Here is a 26,334-nt window from a genome sequence, read left to right as displayed (position 1 = left end):
TTTTCTTTTGCTCAGCAGTACATCCCTGCGTTCCCAAAGGAGTGCGTGATTCAATGCTCAGCTCCCTGACGGGGGGCGGGGTGAGTTGGCTTCCTGTCCCCGTCTGCCCTAGTCCCACGCCCCAGTTTAGCACATGAAGGAGGAGTGTTCCACATGAACGAGGAGTGGTTGGGAGGGGGAGGGGGAGGGGGAGGGGTAGGTGGCAATGCACAATACTGCACTCCATAAACTGAGGAGCTCACAAGCCACTATTGTTTTGAGTTAATCGTTTTTATTTAACCCAAAAAAAACTCACTTTTGTTTGTTGCGCAGTCTTGGCCCCTCGTCTGAAAAACTGGTAAAAAAAAGGTATATTTGCCGGATAGAGGGGCTACTTTTTATCCAGTGTGCAATAAAGCCCGCAAAAAGACTTCACTTGGTAAAAAGGTCTGTCAGGAAGGCGAGGTGCCTCGCAATGTAACGGGGAGGGCAGGTTTTGGGGTAATTCTCTCTCTGAGACGTCCACCTTGGCCAGTGGTCCCTCAGTGGCTGGGGGGGGGGAGGGGCTGGGGGGGAGGAGGAGAAGGGGAGAGGGGTGTTTCGCTGACGAGGACGCCTTCTTGGTAAAGGGATGAATAAAGTCGGTGTTGGTTCAGACTATCAGTCTTTGCTGCAGGGGTTAACAGTGCTGTTTTCTTGCTGCTATTTCAGTGCGATGCTTGGAGTGTTCTTGCTTGAATTGCTGCTGCCCGTGTTTGTTTTGCTGCTGCTTTACATGTGTGTGTTACTGCTACTGTTCTCACTACTGGTGCTCCTGTTATTGTTGCCTTTGTGTGTGTTAATATTTTTGCTGGAGACTGTTGCCCCTGCTGTGTGTATCTGCATTGCTGTGTATATGTCTCTATTACTTCTCCTCTGTGTGTTTGTATTGCTCCTGCTGTCTGCATTGCCTTTGCATGTCTTTATCGCTACTGCACTGTTCTGTATTTCTGCTATTGTATACGTACATTGTTGCTGAACACATCTATACGACTGCTGCAGCCTGTATCAGAACACTGCAGCTGTCTGTGTATTACTGCTGCTCTTCATGTCTATAGTTAGTTATAAATACTTTATTCGGTCATTGATGACCATCAAAGTGCAAATTCCATATTTCGCATTCAAAACAATTACAGCAAAAATAAGCTAAAAAGCAGTTTTAAAATACAATACTCCTTAAGGGGTAGGGGATTTCACTTGTTTTCATTCTTAATTGCCACGAACTAGAATGCCCCTATACATTGTAAAAGCACAATTTTCCCAATTACCACAAATCCGCAAAAAGTGCATTAAGCTGTGCAGGAAAAATCAACAGGTACAAATAAATATATTAAAATTCCTACTTTAAAATCAGTCATTTGAGTCTAAGAATGTGTGACTCCTACACCAAAATGACAATAAAAATCTGACCGAGAATACAATTGGCTCAGCTATATCATATTTACAAATTCTTAAGGCTTGCAAATAGTGTGTTATCCCAAGGTGCAGTTATATTGGACGAATGCAACTTGCTGTACTCTAGGCAAGCAAATAAAACGTGGGCTTCAGTCTCGTTTGCTAAGCCGCATGCAGGGCACAGACTCAGTGATACCCCTGTGCCACCTACTATTAAGGGAACATAGAGGGAGTGTATCAATCCTAAATTGGATGTACAAACTTTTGGCAAGGGCAGGCGTGATCTTGTCAAGAAATGATTCAAAGCATGGATACAGCTTTATTTCCAAGAACCTACATGTCATAGGGCCATGGGTATCTGACAGGACGCATTGCTCATTTACGTACTCCCAATATCGTGTTTTTTTTTTTTTTTTTTTTTTTAAATTCTAGGATATCAGATTTGCACAAGCAGTTGGGCTCATCTCAGAACCTATCCAGTTTCAATCCGCTAAACCAGTCGTGCACGGACTTCACCCAAGGGATACGATTATTAATAGCTAGGATAATCAAATCCCTTAAAGTGTCCCTGAGTGGCTCAATTCATTAGTGGTCCATAGGCGAACCCAGTGGGCCAATGGCCTTAAAGCTGCTGAATTTGCTAATCTTTGTAGGTTTAACTCTAGGAAAAGAGGGGTCACAGGAGTTCTTACAGGTAACTTTAAAAGTTTCCCTATGAATTTGTTTTCAGCCGTAGTTACAGTCCACGTTTTTATGGCCACACAAGTCAGCACCAAATAGGGCAGCTCCTTGTGCTTTACCTTGATAAACTGCCAGGGCAGGAGAAATGGGTCATGAAGTAGTAATAGTATAACGGGCCCTTATAATGGCATTAGAACTGAGCTCAATTGCTAGTGAAGACTTTATTAAATGAGACTGCCATTTTAGATCACTTGTTAGTTTGACCCTGAGATAATCTAGGGTTTTGATCCTTTCCAGTGCATCGTTGCCGACTGTGATTGGCCTAGTCCTAGTTCCCCTTTGCCCGAAGATCATGTTTAGTCTTCCCTACATTCAGCTCGAGTCCTCTAGAGTTACAAAAGTTCATAACTTTGTTAATGAGGACTTAGAGCCCCATTGGTGATTTTGAAATTAGTAGGGAGTCATCGGCAAAGAGTAATATAGGAATTTTTACATTGTTCACTGAGGGGGGAGTCGTTTTCACAATGAAGGAGTTCCTTCGCCACATCGTTCATATAGAGCGGAAATAGTGTTGGAGCAAGTATACACCCTTGACGTGCACCATTTGCAATGGTGAACTTGTCAGTCAGTTCTCCCCTTCTGCCCCATCGTACCTATGCATAATTCTTCGAGTATAATCTAATGATCAATGCAAGCAAATTTGGGGGTACTCCCATGATCAACAGTACCTACCTCAGCATAGTACGTGGGATGGAATCCAAAGCAGCCTTAAGATCTACAAAGGCTACATAAAGCAACTGTCTTGCTAATAACACATATTTCCAGTACAAACCCACTAGCCTAAAGACCTGATCCGTAGTGTTAGTTTTTAGATGAACGCCTGTCTGTAATGGGGTCAAAATTTTCTCATCTTCGACCCTCAATAACCATTTCTCTAGGATTTGTCTGGCAAAAGTTTCTGGAGATTGTCGATGAGACTTATTGGTCTATAATTAGTGGGGCAGCCGGACTCACTTTTTTTTTTTTTTTTTGTAAATCGGGATGATCTCTGCACCCTTCCATGACTCGGGCATATCCCCACTCCTAGAGATTGCATTAGATAGTAGATTTATATAGCTGCTCCAGACTAGTATCTCTGATTTGTATAGGTCGCCAGGTATCTTATCTGGGCCAGGTGCTTTAGCACACTTCAGGGCATTAATTACTCTGACTATATCAGCTATGCTGAACACTACTGGACCCATCTCTCCCCTTAGCTCCAGGCCGCATACAGTCTCCCCCGTAGATACCTTGCTCTTGTTACATTTGTACTCCGGAATAACCTCAGGGCATAGAGAGTAGTAAAATGAGAAACACAGATATCAGTATCATTCTATGCTAATGAAGAGGGCTTATATAATCTGACCCTGCAGTAGCTGCCAGCTTCCAAAAGGCCCGCATGTCTCTCCTTTCTGCTGCTTTTAACATATCACGCAATGTCTGGTCATCCCTCTCTTTTTTTGCAGTGTTGAGAGTTCTACTATTTTCTCGCCTAGCTTCCCTTATTCCTTCTCTATCTCCCTCTTTTAGAACCTTTCGCAAATGGGCTTTTGCTGATTTACAGTCTGTATTAAAGCAACTGACAGTTTTGCCCCTTCCCTCCTTCCAACAATTATTCCTGTAAAACAATTCCTTCAATTTGGTGAATAGCTGGTTATGCACATTTAAGATCGGGTTGTCTGGGGGTTGATGTCCCTCGTATCCGGAGAGATGGAATACAAAGCGATCATAAATCTTTGGTTACGTGCTCTGGTCCAACATCTTTGCAGGCCAGGAAAGATAACCGCCGTTACCGGCCACTGTGGGCTGAGGACCCGTCATCTCAAAGAGGTTATTTCCTTTTCTCACTGTGTCTGTAGATAAAAATAAAAACAAAGGTTTATAGTCACTATCCAAGTGATTGTCAACTGACGTTTCTCCTAAGAGAGACCTCACAGTCTTGCATCTAACAAAATGTAGTCAATAACACTTGAATGTTTACTCCTCTTAAAGGTTTTAGCCATCCCAGAATCAGATGCTGTGCGGCAGTTGCAGGTTCTTAAACCCCTGCTAACCATCAGGGACACTATTTTAAGGGCAGTGGCTGAGTAATTTCTGCAGTGTTTCCCATTTATAGGGGGAATGTTCCACAGTTCATCCTCAGTGACAGTGACCTCTTTCAGGAGTGGGGACGGCTCAAAAGTGGTGTTAAAATCCCCGCCAATGTGATCTTTACATCAGTATTAAGTTTTCCTAGTAACTCCTCTAATAGGAGTAAGGTTGTGGCCTAATTGCTCCCAGTTCCCTGCCGTACATAGATGTTACTAAAAGCGATGCGTGTGCCAGAGGTGAAAGTTATAATAACACCCAAGATATAGGTTGAATCTACTGGCACATTCTTGCGAAGGCTGGGTAAGTCATTCTTTAGCAGTATCACCAGGCCATCAATCGCCCTCCCAAATTAGTGGGGTGGTTTAGCCTCAATGCTGTAAGAAATGAAGCCATTAATAAGATTTTTTTTTTTTTTACCAAGGACTGTTGGAACATACAAATGTCACAATTTTCTATGTAAAATAACCATTCAGCGTCAAGTAATTTATGTCTGATTCCAGCTAAATTCCATGACAGCAATGTAAGCTGGCCTTTGAAGGTGAAATTTGCTTGTCTTCTCAGATTACTTCCCAAATTAAAGGCAGCCTGTTGTGATTGTAGCTTCATAGATTCTCCTAATCCAATGGAGCTGCCAGTGGTACTTTGTGACACAGCCCCTTGTGATACAGATGTAAGACTCATATTAAGCCCACCTCCCTTGTGATCATCAAAGTGCTAGAGCTCCTGTGTCGACTGTTGGCTCGCTATCAATAATGCCAGAACAGTCACTGGGGCAATCAACACAGTATGACATCCCCTTTGCATTTTCCTCCTGGCCCAATCTCCGGAGGGAGCAGTTTCAAGCCAATTGCTGATGATTTGCTTATCCTGAGGTGGCAAGTGCGTTGCTGAAAGCTTATGAGATTATTGACCAGGGTACTAGATCGCAACTGCACTGTGATCTAGTCATTAGTTGCCTGTTTTAGTGAAGATCTCTGTGTATATGATGTCAGACCTCATAACAGACAAGCAACTACGTTGATTCCTAAGCCAAAATGTGACTTTGTTAATCGGGGACTTAGTGTTCTCATAAGAGCTTTCTTTTAATTTAGGCACCTGGGTTAGATAAATCAGATCCCTGGAGTCTGCAGGATCATTGGTTGGCCTTTGACGATTTTTTCTGATTGGGGCATGCTGTTCTTCTGAATGATAATTTTGCGAGTCTAAACTTTGTTTTAAGCTTAAACAGCCAAGGAAATTCTTATTCACCTGGTAGCCATTGGTACCTAAGTTACCACTGGATTTGGTGCAAGCTTTGGCCTTCCCAGCAGAATGCGAGTTAGACTTCGGGCCGTCGGGTTTATTTATCATCGTGGAAGCCATCCCAGGGAGATGACTAATGCCGAGGAGGAGGGCCTCCTGAATTCTCCTCGGGACTAGTGCCTTACTATTGGAATCATTGCAGCTGCCCCGACATGGGCATCTGCACTCTTCCAGTTTTGCTGTCAAGTTGTCCATCCTTTTGACAAGTGTAGCGACCAGTGATTTAAGTTCATTTAGTTCATGATGTAGAGCTGCACAATCTATAGTGGGCTCTTTTACTGCTTTGTGAGGTTTATCCTCGTCACTAAAGGTTATGATGGTAATATTGGGTATGGCCAAAGCTGAAAACCTGTTTGAACATAGTATTCTCTTGTTAATTGTTAGTTTGGGAGAGGGGAATACTGGACAGGGCTTTGTCGATGTTGGAAACTTAGACTACCTCGATTGCTTCTGTCAGATCACAGGAGATGTTGGCACTGGGTAGTAACAGGGCTCAGCACCAGCTGAAGCATGTCTTGTAGTGTTCCTTGATTTAATTAACATGTCAGGGACCTTACTTTGAGCCCCACTCTTTATCCCTTTGGTCGCTTTTACCATTTAGCAGTGATTCAACCTCCCCAATAAGGTTGTCAGTGTCTAAAAGGGTGCCTGCATCAGCACGTAAGGAAGCCCCCCCCCCCCTGTGTTTTAAGTCATGTTGGCTTCTTGGATTTTTTGGCCGCTACTCGCTGGTGGCCCTGGATCCCCCTGCCTTACGTTTGCCCATCATTGCCACCCCACGCTCCTGCAACTCAGCTGTTGCACTGGTTGCTCCCTTGATATGTAGCCTTAAAACCTTGTGACCACCTCACAGCCGCCGGAGAGCTCTGGTTGCTAGAGTTGGTAGTTAAATTTGGGCTATCATCCTCCCCCCCCCAAAAGTTCAAGATCAGCCATACATTCAAGCAGAAATATCCTGGGCCTTATACCAGGGAATTAAGAGAGTGGGCCCAGCCTTGCACGGGCGAAGACAGGCTCAGTCTTGGCCTGGTTTTCGTCCGGGCATGCGCCCAGGCGCATCATGCGTAGCGGGAGTGCAACGTTGTTTATGAAGCGCCTCCGGGTGCGGAGATGCCAGTGGGCGTCTCCACTTGCCGCACGGTCTTGTGGTCAGGGTAGTGTGGCCCCCAGGACTGATCACCAAATGTCCCACGCAGCAGGAGTGCAGCATTATTAATGAAGCTCCTCTGGGCACTTAAATGGAAGCGGGCATTTCCCCTTTCCCCACGGTCTTGTGGTCAGGGTAGTGTAGCCCCCAGGACTGATCACCAAATGTCCCACGCAGCAGGAGTGCAGCATTGTTTATGAAGCGCCTCCGGGTTCAGAAAAGGCAGTGGGCATCTCCCCTTGCCGCACGGTCTTGTGGTCAGGGTAGTGTGCCGGCCCCCACCCCCAGGACTGATCACCAAATGTTCCTTAATAGTTTCTTTTTTTTTATGGCTGTCATTTGTATCACTGCTACTAATGGACTTGACGATCATCGCATCGTGTCTGTGGACAGGTGCTGATTGGTTTCGAAATGGCTAGTTGAAACTAAATGAGAATAAACCGAAGGTTGTATTATTCAGTTTTAAACACATACTGTCTTAGTCCTCGCTCACTCCAAACCTTCGACAAGGTCATTGCCAACTTTTAGACAATGTTAGACATTGGATTTAATTGGTATTCAGGTGTGTTTAATTCCGTAAGCAAAATAAAGTGACAGATGGTTTTGATGCATCAGTTGCTTAGAGTAATTGATTTTTGTACTGGCTAACTTGGATAAACTAGTGGTAGGAGTTTTGCTAATTTCAAAACTCTATTATAGAAACACTTTCTACACTGTCTTCCACACTCCCAACTATAGTGATTACAGTGCCTCCAAAATGTGGTTGTTAAGATAATCTTTTGTTTTAAGGAAGGAAGGTCGTGTATGACCTCAGAACAGCTCTACACTGGTTTCTAATGAGTGCCAGGGTGAGCTTTAAAGTCCTTATTGATATTGAAATGTTTACATATGTATTATGGTCAGTTTGTCCAGCTAGTAGATGTAACTGGCACCGTCCTGACAGGACACTCTGCTCCTTCAATGAATTTCTGCTGAATGTATTTAATTGTTGAGGGCTTTATTAGGCGCCTTTATGACCCGGTGGGCTGTACAGTATGAAAGAGTATTAACTTGTTATGGGTTCGAGTGCACGTACAACAAAGGAGTACATTTGCAATTGTTAGATACAGGAGAGACTGTTTCGAGTAGAAGTACAACTATATACTAAATTTTAAATGGTCTGACAGGGAGAGAAACGGTTTATTGGCCTGGAGGGGTTCAAAGGATGGCAGCTGGTCAGTTCAGTAGATCTTTCAAGCAAAAGAAATTAACGCTCTTAAAGGAAGCACAGGAGGGGTTTGTGCAGATCTTTGCAGTGAGTTCCAAATCTTTGTAGCATTTCTACTGAATGAGTGCAAGTGGGATTTCTTGCTTTAGTCTAGGCGGCTGAAGGAGTAGCATATCTGAGCTTTGTAGAATGTGGCTGCCCCCTGGAAGGGTGAGTTTGCAGGCCAGGTATGTAGGGGTCCCAAAGTAAAGTGCTTTGTGAGTAGGCGGGGGACCACAGTGAGACTGGTCATAGCTTAACCAGACTAAAATATACTTACTTAACATATAGCGGATTATGCAAAATGACCCAGTGCAAGCAAATTTCTTACGTTGGAGATAATACCATTCTCTGAACGTATTTATTACAACTCATAAACACGAAAAATATTTCGATTTTCATTAAAGTTAAAATAATCACAGCATAGTGATTATCACATGGACATATCTAATAGTTTAAATTTCCTCACAAATACTCCATAGCAAATACATGACATTTTGTAGTAAATAAGGAGTCATGGTTGACCACCCGTCAGGTCTTTGTGCAATCGACTGATTCAATTGACTTTGACCCCATATAAAATCCTGCTGGTCCCTTCATAAATTCTTCTACAAGGTGAACTCACCTGCCCCCCTCAAGACAGAGGGAGCTTGGGCCAGCATAACAGCTGGTTCCCCCTTCCCCCTCCCCCACCACCACCACCAAACCACCATGGCAGAACCACTCAATACAGTGATTTCCCCTAGCACTCATTGGGAGATGGGCCTTGGTCCCCATACCAGCAACCATCCCCCAGTATCCCCAGGGCTATATAATGGAGTAACCTGGCATTCTATGGACAATTGCTGTAGCGGGCGTCCCCAGCCTTCCAGTAGAGATTGCAGTACTCCTACCCCAGATTGAGTGAAAGGCTTAAAATCCAATTCCATCTTGAATTTGCCTATAGTTATATTCTTGATTGCAAGGTTGCCCACCTGTTTTAGTGGCCAAACATGACTCCCTCCCTGCCACAGGTGGTTCACCAACCGAACAGGACTCTCCCAGAGTCTATTGCTTAGTGTTTGCGAGAAATGCCATAAAGCGAATCCCACCAAGGTCTCCATATACAACTTGTTGCCCTGTGCTAACCAATGAACCTCATTCCTATCCAATGACAACTTTTGCACATTCAAGAGGCAATGGCAGACCCAGCACACACTTTATTTCTCAAATCTGGCTGGTCCTCTAAAATTGTGGAGGGTGGTGATGGCTGGTGACTGTAGATCCCTGCGTGTGACCTCCTGGGTGTGCTGGCATAGACCATCCAAACAAAGACCTCCCCTTGCAGCCCAGTGGAAGTGAAGGACTACTTTTGCGACCTGTCTGCTAAACCGGTTCTGAGCAAAAGTCGACTTTGAATGCCACCTGGAGGCATGACCAAGGATCCATGCACTGGCTGTAGCCATGTGACCTAAAGAAAAGACTGAAAGGAGAAAGAATAAAAATCATTAGTCACATAAAAGCAGTGCGGGTAGATTGTAGTTACATCACGTTAGGTAGAATGTAGCGCTTCTGAATCCTGCTTTCCCATCCCCTTTCTTGCCTCAGGGTGAAGCTCCATGACCCTGCCGTCATCCTAGAGGAGTGTGAACCGGTATTAAGTGAGTGTCACCAATGACAATGGACCAATAATGGGTGGCTGCCACCTGCAGCTTTAGCTGCGGGAATCTGTGCATGATGAACACTTGAGGCTACCCAACCATGCATATTAGATTCCTTCACTGTACTTCTGCTGTTCGCACAAATTAATGTAATGCTAGACAAAATCTCTCTCTCTCTCTCTCCCTCTCTCCCTCCCTCCCTCCGGTTGATGTCCCCTAAGTTAGGAACCACTGCATTTGAGAGTGTTAAGCAGCGATATGACCACATTAAAGTGAAGGCATAGGTGGATTTCTGGTATAGAGTGGTTGTACAACAGTAATGCCCGTTGAGTAGGTAAAACTTTACAACACATTTTTGGGCAGAACGGCTGATGGGAGTGGGGGGCTTGGGGAGTGGTAACATGGTGACCAGAACAGCACAAAAGCGCAACCTGTCCTTTAGATTAATTTGGGCTCCCCATCAACACGGACCTTTTACTTTCTGGATGGAAACAGGCCAGTCACATGGAATGAGTTTGACACAGCAAGTCCTAAACTACACTTACTGAGTTGCAACCTTTTTTGACTGACACTTCGAGTCCCTACAGGACACAAAGATAAGCAAGGGCTCTGCTGTGACCCGGTGCAGTCTGAACTGTGATGAGAGATTTCCTTAATAAATACCTACTTCCCAAGAGTTTCTGCTATACCATACATACCTTTTTATGTGCTGCTGGATATTCCAACCCGAAGTGTCCATGTGCTCGCTTAATCTGAGCCAAGGTATGTCCAACCTGCAGAGCCTTTTTAAAGGACTACTGCTGCTGGATCCTCTCCCGCCGTCTATTAAGGAGGTCCATAGTAAGCAGGCGGAACTGAATTTCTTTTCCTTCCTTCCCTTCGCTTACCTTCATGAAGGCCATCAAGGAATATGTTCCCACAGATCTCGTGTAATTTTTGGTGGTATGGTATAAGGCTGTAGTTTAGGTAGTTCAAAGCAGCGCCACAAAACATTCCACTTATCAACGTGAGAGCATTAAATTGTATTGAAGCTGCTACCTGGAGTTGATATAGGCTTTGTTGAGCTATGGAAGAGCGTACAATCTTACAAAGGAATGTTCCTACTGCAGAATCCTGCAGCCTGCTGAGTTTCCTTACAAAGGCTCACTCCCCTACGTAAGCAGTTATAATGGTTCAGGAGTTTGAGTTGCACTTTAAAGACTAAAAGTGCTAAAAGACTTCTCTTCATAATAAAGTGCTCAATAACACTCTCTGAGAATCTTTGACCCTAGATTTTGCATTAAATCACCTACAGCTGGAACAGTGGTTTGTTTTACAGCAGTGGTCTACACCTATGGAAACGGAACTCTGATTTAAATATGTTCAGCCCACATCAGTTCCCCTCTAGGCCAGCCCCAGGTCTGCTTGCGAGACAAGATTAGGTTCTGTGATCAGCAGAAACGCTGTGTGGGCATCGTCCGTATAACTGGACCTCATGCTGGTATAACAGTTGGTGAAAGGTTCAAGAGCGCATATTAATCCTAACCAAAATTAATTGAATTATTGGTTTTGTGATTTCTTAGCCGCCTGTTTATTCCTATGAATAAACCTAAGCATATGATAATGAGCCAATAAATGCCCCCCCCCCCTCGTTGCAATGAAATATCGAAATTGAGGGTGCGAGACAGGTGGTGAATGTGAGGACCCATTTGTCAAGACTGGCATACCGTCCTTAAGGCGAGTCCCTTAGCTCTGAGACCAAGCCGAGCAGGAAGGCATATGACTGTAAATACTCAGTGCCCACCTTTGGGGTGGCGGGGGGAGAAGGCAGCCTCCAGCATTATTGCTCCTACATAATGCTAAATAGTATTTTTAAACAAAGCCACATTCATCTATTCGAATGATTTCCTTTTTTAGCCCCTTAAGGATTATTCAGGTATAATTAATGCAGCTGTAAAACATCTATCCTCCTTGTCGGGGCGTAGTCCTTGCAATGTGTTTACCTTTAACATTTCTGTAGTACTAGTTTGAGCCGCGTCCCCATTAAAATTCAGTGCTCGAAGTGAAAAATCCCCTTATTGCACACCTATGTACTGTTGTACATGTGGCAGCCGATCATGGGTTCCCTTGTTTGCTTTGTTAGCCCGGTTGTCGCACCCCAGCACAGTCATGAGGAAACAACACTAATACACTAAGGAAGGTTTGTGCCCTGCCATGTGCTGTAATCCACACCCTGTTTAAGACATTCACACTCTCCCTTCCTGAAAAGGTGCTGCAGGTGCAAGCTTAAGGTGGTGGCATCAGTGAGATCTAAAAAATGTTCATCGCAGCTAAAACTCTGCAACCTAATAATGTTGCTGGTTTTGCTAATTTGAACTGGTAGCCAAGCACCACCAGCCTGGTTTCCAAATCACTATTCATGCCACTTGCGCATAAGAGGGTGCCCGCATTTCCCCCGCACAAACCCGCAGCCACAGGAGTCCATCCCTGGACGCTACCAGTGAAGCCCACTCTCTGGAGGCATCGTGACATCGTACCGACCGCACCATCGTCGCGGTACCAAGTGCAAGCCTCGCACTCCCCCACCGATTCTGTGCCACTCAACGCATGCTGTAGTTTTGGGCGACATTCCGAAAAGTCCTAGGGTGACATGGAACTGGCCAACAGCAGGACAAGAGGAAAGGACCTTCCCAAGACTGGGCAATTGTGCGGGTTACAGTAAATGCGACCTGAGGCTGACAATGCAAACATTGAAAGCATGCTGAATTTTCCTTCTTCACAAGAAATACGAGGGAAACAATGGTTTAAAATCTCGAATCTTTGTCCGAGCCGCCATCGCTTCCATCAAAGAACCGAGGCAATATTTGTGCCACAGTAGCCAAACAATTCACGGCGAAGCCGAATATACACAAATGCAGTCGGAAAGAGCTCCATCAGCTATGAAGCAATGCCAACTACTGCACTTAGGGAGCAACTGAAATCAAATTACTATTCGTCATTAGAAGAATGAATCCCACAGATTAAGCATTCAGCAGTTAAAGTGCACTGAAATCCTTTCAACGAGTGGATTAACATAGCAACATGACATTCTAAGTTTAGATATGAAGCTACTGCAATGGTAGTGGTGATACAACGCTGCAAAGACGTGCCCGCCACCGCGACCTTCCCCACCTCATATCTGGCTCTGCGGCATCTGCACAAGATCCCGAGCGGTGACCACAGGCGAGACCTCAGAATATGAGCCTCAAAATCCAAGTCCTTCCTGAGGGCGTGGGAGGTGGAGGGGGTTACTCGCCAGTCGCCGCAGCCCTTGGAGGCGCCTCTCCAGCAGCCCACAGAAAGATCCAATCAGAAGTTAGGCCACGAGCAGCACCGATTTCCCCGAAAAGGAAGAGTCACCGGAACAGGGAAAGAAGAGCTCTAGAAAAGAAGCACTCCTGTGTTTAAGCGGGTAAGGCTGGTGCCTGCAATCAAGGGCACGCAGGCAGTGATGTGTAATCAGGACAGCCTTTCCCACTATTTAACCTGGCTTGCCGTCCCTGACGACCACCCATACTAACTTGCCAGTGATGGGGCAACTAATGGTTGCTCGCTGTGCTAGAACGGAAAATTCAAAAACGTGGCCACCTTGGGCCACTGCCCCTTAACGGTGTGATCCAACCCACACCTGTCTCGTGCCTGTGATGTGGCACCTTGGCCTCTTGTCCATAATGCAAGTCACTTTGAAAATGTATCGGGGTTCAATAGACAGCCACTTTAGCATGATTAGTAAGGGAGTAAATGTGTTCAGAGCATCTTGCTCCCAAGAATAGCCTTGCAGTTTCATTGAATGTGGCCTTCATATGTGCAAGGTGAGATGTTGTACTGGCTAGTATCGCGTTACCACAGTCAACCCTAGATATTACAAGTGCCTGTACAGCATTTTGGAAGGTGGCAGATGAACGGTTTTGTCTTTTTAAGGAATTTAAGTGGGTATAATGTGCTTTTGGCCACAGTATTGGTATGGATACAAATGTTTAGGTTTGTCCAGAGTTCTACCAAGGGATGTGGTGAAGTCAATGATTTTGAGAGTGCAGTTAAGTACATCAAGGCAGCTGAGCCAGCCTTTGAGCATTGTGAGGAAAAAAGAAGAGGAGGGATTCGGTTTTCAGCTGGTTCAGTCTTCAGCTTGCGGTGATTGACTGAAAGCCACAATTGAACATTTTTCAGAATGTTATTTTAGTGAAGCACATCATCTAGAATTGATTTGAGATTTGTAGGTAAAGCGGTGTCAGCCACATATAGGCAGTGCTTAATTTTGAACCTGTGTGTGGCCACAGCACTTATTTGTGGAGGCCGGCTCTTAGTTTTCCTCATCAGGTATTCCTCGAGAGCAAAAGAGGAGTGAAAACACCCACAGATCAGAAACCCGGAGGAAGACAGATAGAAAAAGTGTAACAAATGAGAAAGCTTGAACATGCAAGAGTTGGGTAACGTTGCAGGAAGTGTTTCGTAGTGAATTAAAGAGGCCGACATTTAATTGCACTGGCCGCACACTGAGTAGGGCACCGACACTCTTTGATTTACAAATTAAGTACTGCATACAGGTTATGTGCAGTATTGGTTTATTGTAGTGTTGGTGTAAGGGGTCGAATCTTTGGTGCAACAATGGAGCCCTTAGGAAATCCTTGATTGATCACATCAGGAGCTGACAAGGAATCCTTTAATTTTTTTGTCAGCACTTATTGAGGTATTATGAGAATCAGGTCAGGACTGTGCCACCAGTCCCCATACGTCACTGCAAATGGTAATCTTTTGTATTAATTATGGCACTTTCTGTATTGCACCTAGCTTTAAAGCTCGAAGGGAATTTATTAGTAAGTCAAAGTTTGCAGTGTACTGATTGAGTTGTGATAGTATGCATTTTCCAATGCTTTGACCAGGAGCGGTAGTCTATTTACCAGTCGGAAGTTGTTCAGGTCTTCTGAATCAGCTCAATTTTTTTCTTGAGGAACAGAGTAACCTGACCTAATTTCAGGCAGTTTGGATGTGCACCTTGTGACTTGGAGAAGTTGTTTATTAAAGAGCATAGAGATGAGAGGAGGAGCATTAGCTCTTTGATTGGGGACAAAGCGATTGGATCCAAGATGTGGACAGTAGGCTTCATACTAGGATGTTTAAGTGATGATGGAGGGGAGTCCACAGACTTGTTGGTGTTTTTATGACAACCATGTAGTGATTTTGAAATAGAGAGGATGTCTGTAGATTCATTAGTCAGAGACTGTTCTTGACAGACCAGATGAAGAAGATAGAAGTCTGAGCTCTTCACATTTCTCAGGTGAGGAGGCCCAGTCTGATTTGAGAGGTTGGTTTGTTGCTAAATATATCTGAGGGTAATTATCAATCTAGTGGCAACAGAAGTTCTTTTGGAAAACCAGCACTAGGGATAATTAGACAGGAACAATAAACATTTGCGTTCCAATGAGCTCTCAAAACGTGGCTGTTTTGTTGGTTATTTGATGATTATCTTTTGATGTGCTTTTCCGTCCTCGCTTTCTTCTGCCTAGATTGGTTTAGTCCGTTCAGTAACAAACAAAATGTCTTAGTCTCTGTTGCTGGCCATGTCTTAATTTTTAAAATATACAAACAGATGGATGGAATGCTTGCATTATCCTCAGCCACTGGTAATTACTTTAGGTCACATCCCAAGGCATCCCAATCCATCCTTATTTTGCACACATACCACCTCAATTTGTACCCAGCTATATGCGAATCAGTTCTTGACCCTGCTCCAATAGGAGCAGTCTAGCCCGAAATGCTAAGCCCAGTCCACCCTGAAACGGAACACAAGCAACCCAGGACTGCTTTTCCCCTTGGTATGGGCTCCTCAGCTGGGTATAGCTTGGTTCCAGTTACAGTATGCACTGGACCAATGTCTGGGCATACCCATGCACTTTTGGCATTAGACTGTAATGCTCAAAACAGCCCCTAGAGGGCACTATAACCAAAATGTAATTTGTAAGAAACATCAATCAATCAATCAATCAATTAAAGGTTGTAAAGTGCACTACTTCCAAACATGGTGGTGTAACCATATTGTGAGCCCGTAGAGAGCATAACACTTAAACAGGCTAAGTGTACCATATACGTAGCACCTAGAGGGTGTTTTTTTAATGGCTAGCAGGCCTACTGCAATGATATTACAAACAAGGCCTTTGAAACAAAACTTCTCCTAACTGTAAAACAAAAGTTATAGCCATGAGAAAGGTTACAAGACATTGAATGGTGAGAGGGGCTATTATTTAGGAATCTCTGCTAACATAGTGTGGGGACCCAGAGATGATGTAGCCAGAAAGAGTACATAGTGGTCAATGTTTGGAACGTGATCTCATTGTCCTAGGACCACCAGAGGCTGTTATGAGCAAAAATGTTTTGTTAAAGTAATATCCTGCAAAGCATCATGGGGCAAGTTTCCGTGAAACAAATATTTTAATATGTTGATATGACTGTAATGCTTAGAACAGCCCCTAGAGGACACCACAATGAAAAAAACATTTGTAAGAAACATGGTTATGTAATTCTGTAGTTAGCCCCTAGAGGGCATAACCAAACAAAAAGAAAATGACAGTAAATAATGCCGAGTAACCGTATATGTAGCCTCTAAAGAGCATAGTACCCTCTAGAGAGCATAGTACGTGGTAGCAGGCCTGTAGAAATGATGTTACAAACAAGTCCCTTAAAACACAAGCCATTCCTAGCTAGAAAACAAAAGCCCCAGCCATGAGAATGGTTAAAAAGATACTGAATGGTGGGAGGGGTTATTATTTTAGGGTCCCCACTAACCTAGTGTGGGGGGCACAGAGATGACCTAGACAGACTGCGATGTGCTGAACATTTTGGTGGTGGACCCATTGTCCTAGGACCACTACAGGATAAGTTATGGGCAGAAATGTTGTGAAAAAAAAATGCCTGCAAAGCATTATGGGGCGAGTTTCCTGAATGCAGTGACTAGTGTAGTATCTGCTCTCCGCTTTGAGGATTTCTGTTTCACATAAAGCATTTACCAATTTCAAGTGTTTGATCCCTTCGCTGCCAGGCCTTTTCCCACTCAAGTGCCAGACTTTTTTATGGCTATTTGGAGCAGTTTGTGCATACACCTTCATAACTTTTAGTCCACATAAGCTACTCATGCCAAATTTGTGTCCTTTTTCCAAAGTCCTGGGGATTCTAGAGGTACCCAGAGTTTGTGGGCTCCCCTGGAGGAGACCAAGAAATTTGCCAAAATACAGCTAAAATTTCATTTGTTTAAAACAAAAAATGTGGAAAAAAGGGCTGCAGAAGGCTTGTGATTTTCTTTCCCTGAAAATAGCATCAACAAAGGGTTTGCGGTGCTAAAATAACCATCTTCCCAGCTTTCAGGAACAGGCAGACTTGAATCAGAAAACCACATTTTTCAACACTATTTTGGCATTTGACTGGGACATACCCCAATTGTACTTTTTTTTTTTTTTTTTTTTGTGTGTGCTTTTAGACTCCTTCCAGTTAGTGACAGAAATGGGTGTGAAACTGATGCTGGATCCCGGAAAGCTAAACATTTCTGAAAAGTAGACACAATTCAGCAATGGGTCATTTGTGTAGATCCTACAAGGCTTTCCTATAGAAAATGTTGAAATTAATGTGAAAAAACCGCCATTTGTCTCCACGTTTTACTCTAACTTTTTCCTGCGATGTCAGATTTTCAGAAGCAATATACTGTTACATCTGCTGGACTCTTCTGGTTGCGGGGATATATAGGGCTTGTAGGTTCATCATGAACCCTAGGTACCCTGAGCCAATAAAGGAGCTGCACCTTGCAATGGGTTTTCCTTGTATACTGTGTATACAGCAATTAATTTGGTGAAATATAAAGAATGAAAATAGGTATCAAGGAAACCTTTGTATTTCCAAAATGGGCACAAGATAAGATAAGGTTGTGAGAAGCAGTGGTTATTTGCACATCTCTGAATTCCAGGGTGCTCATACTAGCATGTGAATTACAGGGCATTTCTCAAATAGATGTGTTTTTTTTTTTTTTACACACTGTCTTACATTTGGAAGGAAAAAAATGTAGAGAAGGGGCAATAACACTTGTTCTGCTACTCTTTGTTCCCCCAAGTCTCCCTTAAAAAAATGGACCTCACTTGTGTGGGTAGGCCTAATGCCCGCGACAGGAAAAGCAACCTAGGCATGTCATATTTTTACATTGAAATCTGGTGTGTTTTTTGGAAAATGTCTAGTTGTGGATTTTGGCCTGTACCTCAGCTGGCACTTAGGGAAACCTACCAAATCTGTGCATTTTTAAAAAAAAACTTGACACCTAGAGGAATCCAGGATGGGGTGACTTTTGGAGCTCTCACCAGGTTCTGTTACCCAGAATCTTTTACAAACCTCAAAATTAGGCCCAAAAAATACTTTTTCCTCTAATTTTGGTGAAGGAAAGTTCTGGAATCTGAGAGGAGCCACAAATTTCCTTCAACCCAGCATTCCCCCAAGTCTCCCGATAAAAATGGTACCTCATTTTGTGAGGGTAGGCCTAGTGCCCGCGACAGGAAATTCCCCAAAACACAATGTGGACACATCACATTTTCCCAAAGAAAACAGATCTGTTTTTTTGCAAAGTGCCTAGCTGTGGATTTTGGCCTCTAGCTCAGCCAGCACCTAGGGAAACCTAGCAAACTTGTGCATTTTTTAAAAACTAGACACCTAGGGGAATCCAAGATCGGGTGACGTGGGGCGGCCACCAGGTTCTGTTACCCTGAATCCTTTGCAAACCTCAACATTTGGCCATAAAAAAAAAGAAAAAAATCCACACATTTCAGTGACAGAAAGTTCTGGAATCTGAGAGGAGCCTCAAATGTCCTTCCATCAAGCATTCCCCCAAGTCTCCCGATTAAAAATGTTACCTCACTTGTCTGGGTAGGCCTAGTGCCCACAAAAGGAAATGCCCCAAAACACTATGTGGGCACATCAAAATGATCAAATACAAAACTACCTGTTTTTGTGTGTGTGTTTGGGGGGGAGGAAGAGATGCAGCACCTGCGTCTTTGGTCCTGGGCTCAGCAGTCATATAGGGAAACCTTCCAAACCCAGACATTTCCGGAAACTAGACACCCAAGGGAGTCCAGGGAAGGTGTGACATACGAGGATCCCCCAGTATTTTCTTGCCCAGAATCCTCAGCAAACCTCAAATTTAGCATAAAAAAAAAAAACCACACTTTTCCCACATTTCTGTGTGGGATCACCGCACCGGCACAAATTTCGTACCACCCAACGTTCCCGCTCAGTCTCCTGGTGAAAATGATACCTCACTTGTGTAGGTGGGCTAAGTCCCTGTGACAGGAAAGAGCCAAAAGCATGTCGAAAATGAGGGGAACCAAAGCGGGTCCAAAAGGGCAGTTTGGAAAAAAATATATATTTTTAGGCTGAGAAGTGGGGCAGAATTTGTATCGGTATAGATGCGAGAAAACTGGGTGGTATGAATTTTGTGAATTCCTGCACATTACGGAAGGTTCTATCACAAAAATGTGAGGAAAATGTGTGATTTCCAGCAAAGTTGGAGGTTTGCAGGACATTATGGGTAAGAAAATGGTGCGGGTGCATGTGAAGAACACCACCCTGGACTCACCCAGATGTTTAGTTTTCAGATGTCTAGGTCTCGTAGATTTTTCTACATGGCAGCGTCCCAATGTCCACAAAGTGCAGCCCTCACGATTCCAAGTGGGGCGATTTTGAGAGTTAGACAAGCTCTCATGGCCCAAATATAAAACCAAAACTCAAAATAATCAATTGCCCTCTTGCTTGCCGTGGGATAAGATGTTTTAGTGTGCAGGGGGAGAGCTGAAAGGGTGTCACCCCTTTCAGTTGGGGTAGGGGCATAACCATGCCCATACTGGTTGGTAGCCACCACATATATATATATATATATATATATATATATTTTTTTTTTTTAATCCCTGGCATCTAGTAGGCTTTCTGCCCCCTCGGGAGTGGATTGGGGGGTAACTGCCCCATCTGCCCACCGGTGGGCAGGACAACTTTGTCCCCATTTATTTGGGGTGGGGGTATGGCCAAACCCCCACTTCTTTTTTTTCTTTGAAGAAAAATAAATCTTATCTAGTGGCCTTTTTGCCCCCCCCCCCCACCACCTTGGGGGCAGATGACCCTTACAAGATATGGCCTAAAATAAATTTGGCCCCCAGGGGAACAACCCTTGCCTAAGGGGTTGCTCCCCGTGCGTGAAATTGGTGCAAAGAAAATCCCTGGTGCCTACTGGTTTGTGCCCCCCTTGGTGGCAGATTGGCCTAATAAAAATAAGCCGCTCATCCCCCAAGGTGGGGGGGCGGGGAGCAGAAATGGCCTAAAGAAATTTTTTGTCACCAGGGGAGCCAGCCTTGCCTAAGGGGTCGCTCCACACATATGTAAAAAAATTTTTTTTTTATCCCTGGTGTCTTTAGGTTTCTGCCCTCCCTGGGGGCAGATCAGCCTAATTAGAATAGGCGGATCTGCTCCCGGGGGGGGCAGAATTGACCTTAAAATAATTTGCCCCCACCTGGGGAGTGACCATTGCCCAAGGGGTTGCCCCTCTTATAAGTATAAACAAAACAAAAAAACATCCCTGGTGTCTAGTGGGCATTTCTCAAAGGAAAGGAAAGGCGAGCGTATTTCAAGCATTTCAGCACTTTTTAAAATGGGCACTACATAGAAGCCATCCGCAAGGCGGCAAACTGCACTACCTAGACGACTTCCTGTTTGCACATTCCTGTGATCCTGCCCACCGTACAAACGCATTAGGGGCATTTCAGGATCTAGCAAGAGAACTAGGTTGTCCCCCGGCAGCTGAAAATACGGTAGCACCATCCACGACTCTGGTTTTCCTGGGCTGCGAGTTAGACTCTGTAGCGGAGACATCCAGGTTGCCGGAAGACAAGGTAGTGGAGCTGAGAGAGGAGATCAGGGCTCTGTGCAATAAAGAGAAAGCCTCCCTTAGAGAATTACAAAGAATGATTTGCAAACTCAAATTTGCAACGAGGATCAAAGTTGGTGGGTGTTCGCAAGGCGGCTAACCAGACTAAGATCAGGCTTAAGGGAGAAACACCACCACGTCAGACTGGGGAGAGGAGTAAAAAGAGACCTAGATATGTTGGATACTTTCCTAACCCATTTCAATGGCATCCTCATCTGGAGAGAGCGATGGGTGACAGCAAAGGAGATAGCCTTATTCACGGATGCAACAGGCAACCATGGATTTGGGGCTGTGTTGGGAAACAAGTGGTGTGCAGGGCAGTGGTGGGCTACGTGGCACCAATTGGATGTCTCAGTTAACATTACATATCTGGAACTTTTTCCCCATTGTGGTAGCCCTTATGGTGTCTAAGAAGAAGTTGCGTGATACGAAGATCACTCTGATCCAATAACCAGGGGTGGTGCTAGACATAGAGGGACAGCGTTGTGTCCAGATATATATAGGCTCATGTGGTGTTTGGTTAGATTACAACTTGCAGGCAATCTGGATATTAGGGCTAGGCATGTACAGGGCATAAAGAACTCTGGTGGAATGCACTCTTGTTCCTAGATGGATAGGTTCAGAAGGCTAGCACCTGGTGCCCAGCCGTCAATGACACCTTTTCCAAAAGTACTATGGGAACTGGGGGAGCAGACATGTCCATACTAGTGGAGCACACCCTCACACCCAGCAACGCCAGATGCTACAACACATATATCAGTGTGGTGATGAAGGTTGGGGGCTACAGTCCCTGGGGGATCCCAGAAGCCATGTCACAGGCAGTGGAAAGATTAATTGAATGGTCATACCATAAGAAGAAGAGTTAGTCCTGTGCACACGCCCACTTAGCTGCAGTGGCACATTTCTCGAAGTTAGCCACAGGTAGGGACCCCACTGCTTCTCAAAACATTAGATCTGCCATGAAGGGCTGGAGACGTCTGGAGGGAAAGAAGCACTGCACAAGGCGTCCCTTAGACTTTGCAAAGCTGATTTGGGTAATCAATGCATTGGAAGCAGTGGCAGGCAATCACTTCGAATGGGCGCTATTCAGGGCAGCCTTCACAACATCATTTTTTGGGCCTTCAGAATCTGTGAGCTTGTGGCCCCAGCAAAAAGGGAGGCTGGAAAAGCCCACTTGTTGCACTAGTGATCTAAGACGGATCAAGTCAGGTAAGGGCGTTTGGGTGCAGCGCAGCTCTATAGAGGAAGGGAAGTATTGCCCAGTTTGTTGCCTTCTGGATTATGTGGCAGCCCGCCCCAGTAGGGAGGGGCACCTTTTTATGCACAATAATGGGCAAATACCAATTCTCTCTGGTCATGTGCCAAGCCCTGGGCCACGCAGGCTATACTCTCTCAGCGTTTGGGTCCCATTCATTCAGGATTGGTGCTGCCACGACAACGGCTCACCATGGGCTGGCAGAGGAAAGCATCATGGCAGCAGCCAGGTGGGGCTCTCGAGCCTACAAAAGTTACATATGACCTCATTTGCTGTGAACAAGGCACACATGATTAATTTACAGCTTTGCGATTCGTCACTGATTTTTACCTAACAGCAATGTACGATTTACCATCGACTGTCATTTGTGATTGATTTATGACCTCTTTGGCAATGACTTTGACACCCATGATTGATTTATGGCTTTTCGATGCCTCGCTGATTTTGACAACTAATGTTTGATGTGCTAATCATGCACGCAAATAAGATTGCGGCCTTAGAGTCCATAATCTGTTGTAATAATGAGTGTGTGATGCTGTGCCTGTATTTTAACTGGAGCTGGCTAAATATCTCCCCTGTAAATGTGTTCCCTTGTCACCCCATCACTTATTTTCCACACTCTCCTTCCTTACCTCCCCCATCCTTCCCTCCCCTATCCACCACTTTCTTGTCAAACCCAATCCCGCACCCCTGTTTTGCTAGGTGGACGAGTGAAGCACTGCACAGTGGAGATGTCTGCAGTGAAGGCGCTGGCGGACGCTCACCTCAGCACACTGCTCCTGACCGAACTGGAGGTGGGACGGTTTTAAAAAAAGCTTTTTGGGGCGGGATAGAGGCTGAGGGAGGGAGGGGGGGGGGGGCGTCGGGAGTTAACTGTAACAGGGATGAGGCGGCTCAGTATACGCTCAGTCAGCCCATGCATGAATGGGGGCACCTTTGAAGGGGCGGGGGTCGTTGTCTGTTACACCTTGCCTCACTTTGTTACTTTTCTTCTTTCAGTCGGAGGCGAGCCGCATCAACACTGCCCAGCAGCTGCTCCGGATGTTGAAAGTGTGTGCCGGGCTCGTGCCGGGGGTGTCTGCCTTGTATCTGGGGTCGGTTTTCAAGCGTCCCGCCCCTCTTTTCCAGAATAACTAGTCTGTGGCACTTGAAGGGTTCCTGTCGTACCAAGAAGCATTGCGTCTCTTTCCCGCGCCCCACTGGGGATAGATCTGCGCCCTGTTGTTTTTTTGCGGTCGATGGAAGGGTCGTAGATGCCTACGCCAGCTTAATGTGACAGCGCCCGACCTCTGCTTACTGGATCCCTGGGGCGCCTCTGTGATCTTGTCTCAGTTAGACTTCACCTCCTGTCCCAGGAAGAAGTTGCCACCTGCTGCCTCGTGCTACATGCACACCAGACACGAAACCGCGCAACATTAACGCTTTGTCCAATTTCTTCAGTACAATGTTGGGCGCGGACAGCAGCTTGGGCAAAAGGAGTTTGGTGGGTGTATGTAGGTTTCCCTGCACTCATTCCCCTGGCGAACGTGGACTAGACAGACCTGTGTGTGACTAGCAAGTGTAAAAAGAGCACATATAATGTAGCAAAAATGGCCCTTGTTTAAAATTATGAGCACTGGGTTAAAACGGAAACTATAGTTTATCTGACAGTAGAAATAAATGTAAGTATTGAAAATGTAAATATGTTAAAATCTAGACGAACCAAAATATAGAAACCTGGTCTGTAATGCTGTTTCCAAAAAGAAAACAGTTGAAGTGTGAGAGTTACAAAAATGGTTTAAATGCTGTGGAAATTATGCTGCTAACAAAGATACGTTTTGTTTGTCCATCTTGAGACTGATTTTTCTGTTATTGTGAAGTACTTAGTTTGTTCCTTTTAAATGTTTTTTTTTTTGGGGAGGTGAGTGGTAGGAGTAAAACATCTTCGAATTGCCAAGCTTGCCAAATGGGCCCTTAACAAGTCCAAAACTCTTCCAGTGAATCACTTACCTCGTGGTGCAGTATGCCATCTATCCGAAAATGCCCTTTACGGCCTGGCTGTGTTATCCAACGCTACACACCAGGGTTGGAGTGGCCTCTTGAGCAGTCGGGAAGTGTGAGAAGGGCTAGTCTGACAGGTCATTGTGGTCTGGTTTATTTTTGTTTGTAGGCCTGTTTTATGGGCAATGGTCCCTTTTACGTTGACTTCCCTGATGTTACCACAAACTCTGCCTGCAGCAAGCACCAATGAATGCAGTCTGCTGTGCCTTGCAAAACCCTTCTACACGTGTCTTTACACATTGAAAACTGATCTATTTGTAAATGTGGTCAACTTGTTTTCGGCTACCTGATTTGCTAATGGAGGCCTCTTTATTTTGTTGCTGAGGCCCATGGCTAGTTCTAGGACTCTTGGGGCCCTGGGCAGGAGTGGCATGTGTGAGGCCCCTCTAATTTCCATTCAAGGTGAAATCACAAGTGCCATCTTTTGACTATTGTTAAACGACTTTGCAAGAAGCAACTTTCTTGGTATGAATATTAGTAAAACAATAACATCTTTATATTTATCACTACTAAATTATGTACATACATTTAAAACTTTGATGGAATGGAAATACATTATATTAGTCTCACTTGATGGAAAGGTTTGGTCTGTGTCTCTTCGAAACTTAAGTTTAAACAGATGCTAACAATTTGTTTTCAGATTAGTGCATTCAATACTTATGTGGTATTTTTATAGCATAAACCTATCTGAAAGGCTGCGAAGCACTGCACAGGGTCAATGTCAAAGTCAGTCATGGTTTGTGGACTGTGACTGCCATCATGATGGTTTTTTTATTTAAAAAGTTGAGTATACAGCTGTTTACTAAATTGGAGCGGGGTTCAGGCTGTCTGGATGGATATGAGGATACCATGCCAGATCCTTGGTGCACAGATAAGAAAGGACTTTATTTTGTGTGTGTTGTTTTTATTTATATTTTTATTTTATGTTTTTTAAATACCAGATCCTCTTCCGTCTGAAGTTGTTCTTGATGTGGGTGTGCTAAGAGCCACTGGAAGTGGCGAGCCTGTCATCCAAAAAGGCTGTGGTGTCAGTCATATAGTACAAACCTAGCCAAAAACAATGGAGCACTGTACAGGGCCAATGACAAGCGCACAGTCCAGGAGTATAGGATAGTTAGCTGGTTGGTCGACTGTCAGTGCATTGTGATTGCGCTTTGCAGAAGATGCAATTGGTTTTGAAGATTGTGCGGGCTGGCTAGAGGAAACTGTGGAGTTCCTTCATGGTGAGTATATTTCTTCATGTTGCAGTACACCCCACTAGGACATGTGGACTCCCCTTAATGGGGTGCTAGTGTGGGTTAAAATGCCAAGATGGTTTCCCAGATACCTAATGAAAGATAATGTATGTGCAAGAAAGATATGAAAGCAAATAAAGAAGTTAAATACAGCTTGACGTCTATTAAAGGCATCACCCAAGTCACTGCAAAATACTTGAAACCACCAGAATAAATTCATGTGTAGGCTAAAAGGTTTTGATGTCCTGTTACCTGGGCCATAGCTACAACATTTCTACCACAGTCCTCAAAATCCTTTAAATGCTTTGATACTAATAATTAGTGTACACTTATGGTTCCAGAGTGCATTTGATTTAATAAATTAGCATTATGCAGATTCAGTTAACAGATTTGAGATTAATCTCCTTTCTTTTGATTTCTCCATATTTTGAACAACACCTTGAAAGCACACATTCAAATGCAATTAAATAATGCAGCCCGTTTCTGTGGGCCTCACGGTGCCAGAGTATTGCTGCAGGGCCCAGGGGAGGGATGTTGGGCCTCTAAGGTTGTCTCTGGTCAGCATTTTACCCCCATGGACAATATTTTCATGTCTAAACCAGAGTAAAAAAAATATCTCAACAGGACTTGTTGGGATACAACAATATAGAACAAGAAATCCTTGCCTCGTCAACTAAGTAAAGTATCTCAAATTGGAAGTGCACAGAATATAAAGACAAATGGTTTACCAAGAGGACTTCAAGTTGGAGGAAGGCCCCCATGGTGGGCCTCGGTTGATCTTTTTTGGGGGTGGGGGGGAATAGCCTCAGCTGAGATTAATGAAAGCATTTCATCAGTCACTTTTCTGTGCCCAGACGTGGGTCCTGTCCGCACCATGAAACCAAGGTATACCTGACTAATGAGCTCTAATTAGTGCTTGTGTTTCGGTTCAGAGAGGGCCTGGCCTGGCAGATTGCTCTGTACTGTTCCCATTGGAGCAGGGCCAAGACTGAGTTGCAGATGGCTGGGTCCAAACTTTTTCTATACTTTTTTGTGGACAGTACAATACAGCCATTTCTTGGGCTTACTGGACCCATGAGGCCATGGTCCTGCTGCTGCACTGTTAAAGCTATGCCCTTCAGATGGGCTTCTTGACTTGGGCATTGCAACCATGGACCAGTGCAATAAGGCCCAGGACAGCAGGTTCCCCCCATTGGGCCTTTCAGAACTGGGCCATGACTGGTAGGCCTAGGGTAAGATGGCTCTTTCCTGGGCTTCGCAGCTCTGGGTCATGGCTGTGCGGTGC

General features: G+C 44.7%; 1 protein-coding gene across 2 annotated transcripts in view; it reads left to right on the top strand.

The window, feature by feature from the left end:
• CENPM (centromere protein M) overlaps window positions 1–24,388 on the top strand; it is a 99,062-nt gene extending 74,674 nt beyond the window's left edge. For both annotated transcript variants that reach the window (XM_069231153.1, XM_069231154.1), the window contains exons 5-6: window positions 22,477–22,568; window positions 22,774–24,388. In XM_069231153.1, coding sequence (XP_069087254.1) covers window positions 22,477–22,568; window positions 22,774–22,911 — 230 coding nt within the window. In that variant the 3' untranslated portion in view covers window positions 22,912–24,388. The remainder of the gene's footprint in view (window positions 1–22,476; window positions 22,569–22,773) is intronic.
• Window positions 24,389–26,334: the final 1,946 nt, after the last annotated feature.

Source organism: Pleurodeles waltl, chromosome 4_2 (genome assembly GCF_031143425.1).
Source record: "Pleurodeles waltl isolate 20211129_DDA chromosome 4_2, aPleWal1.hap1.20221129, whole genome shotgun sequence".
Taxonomy (NCBI): Eukaryota; Metazoa; Chordata; class Amphibia; order Caudata; family Salamandridae; genus Pleurodeles; species Pleurodeles waltl.
Note: the sequence above shows the minus strand (reverse complement) of the source record. Positions and strands in the feature narration are given on the sequence as shown.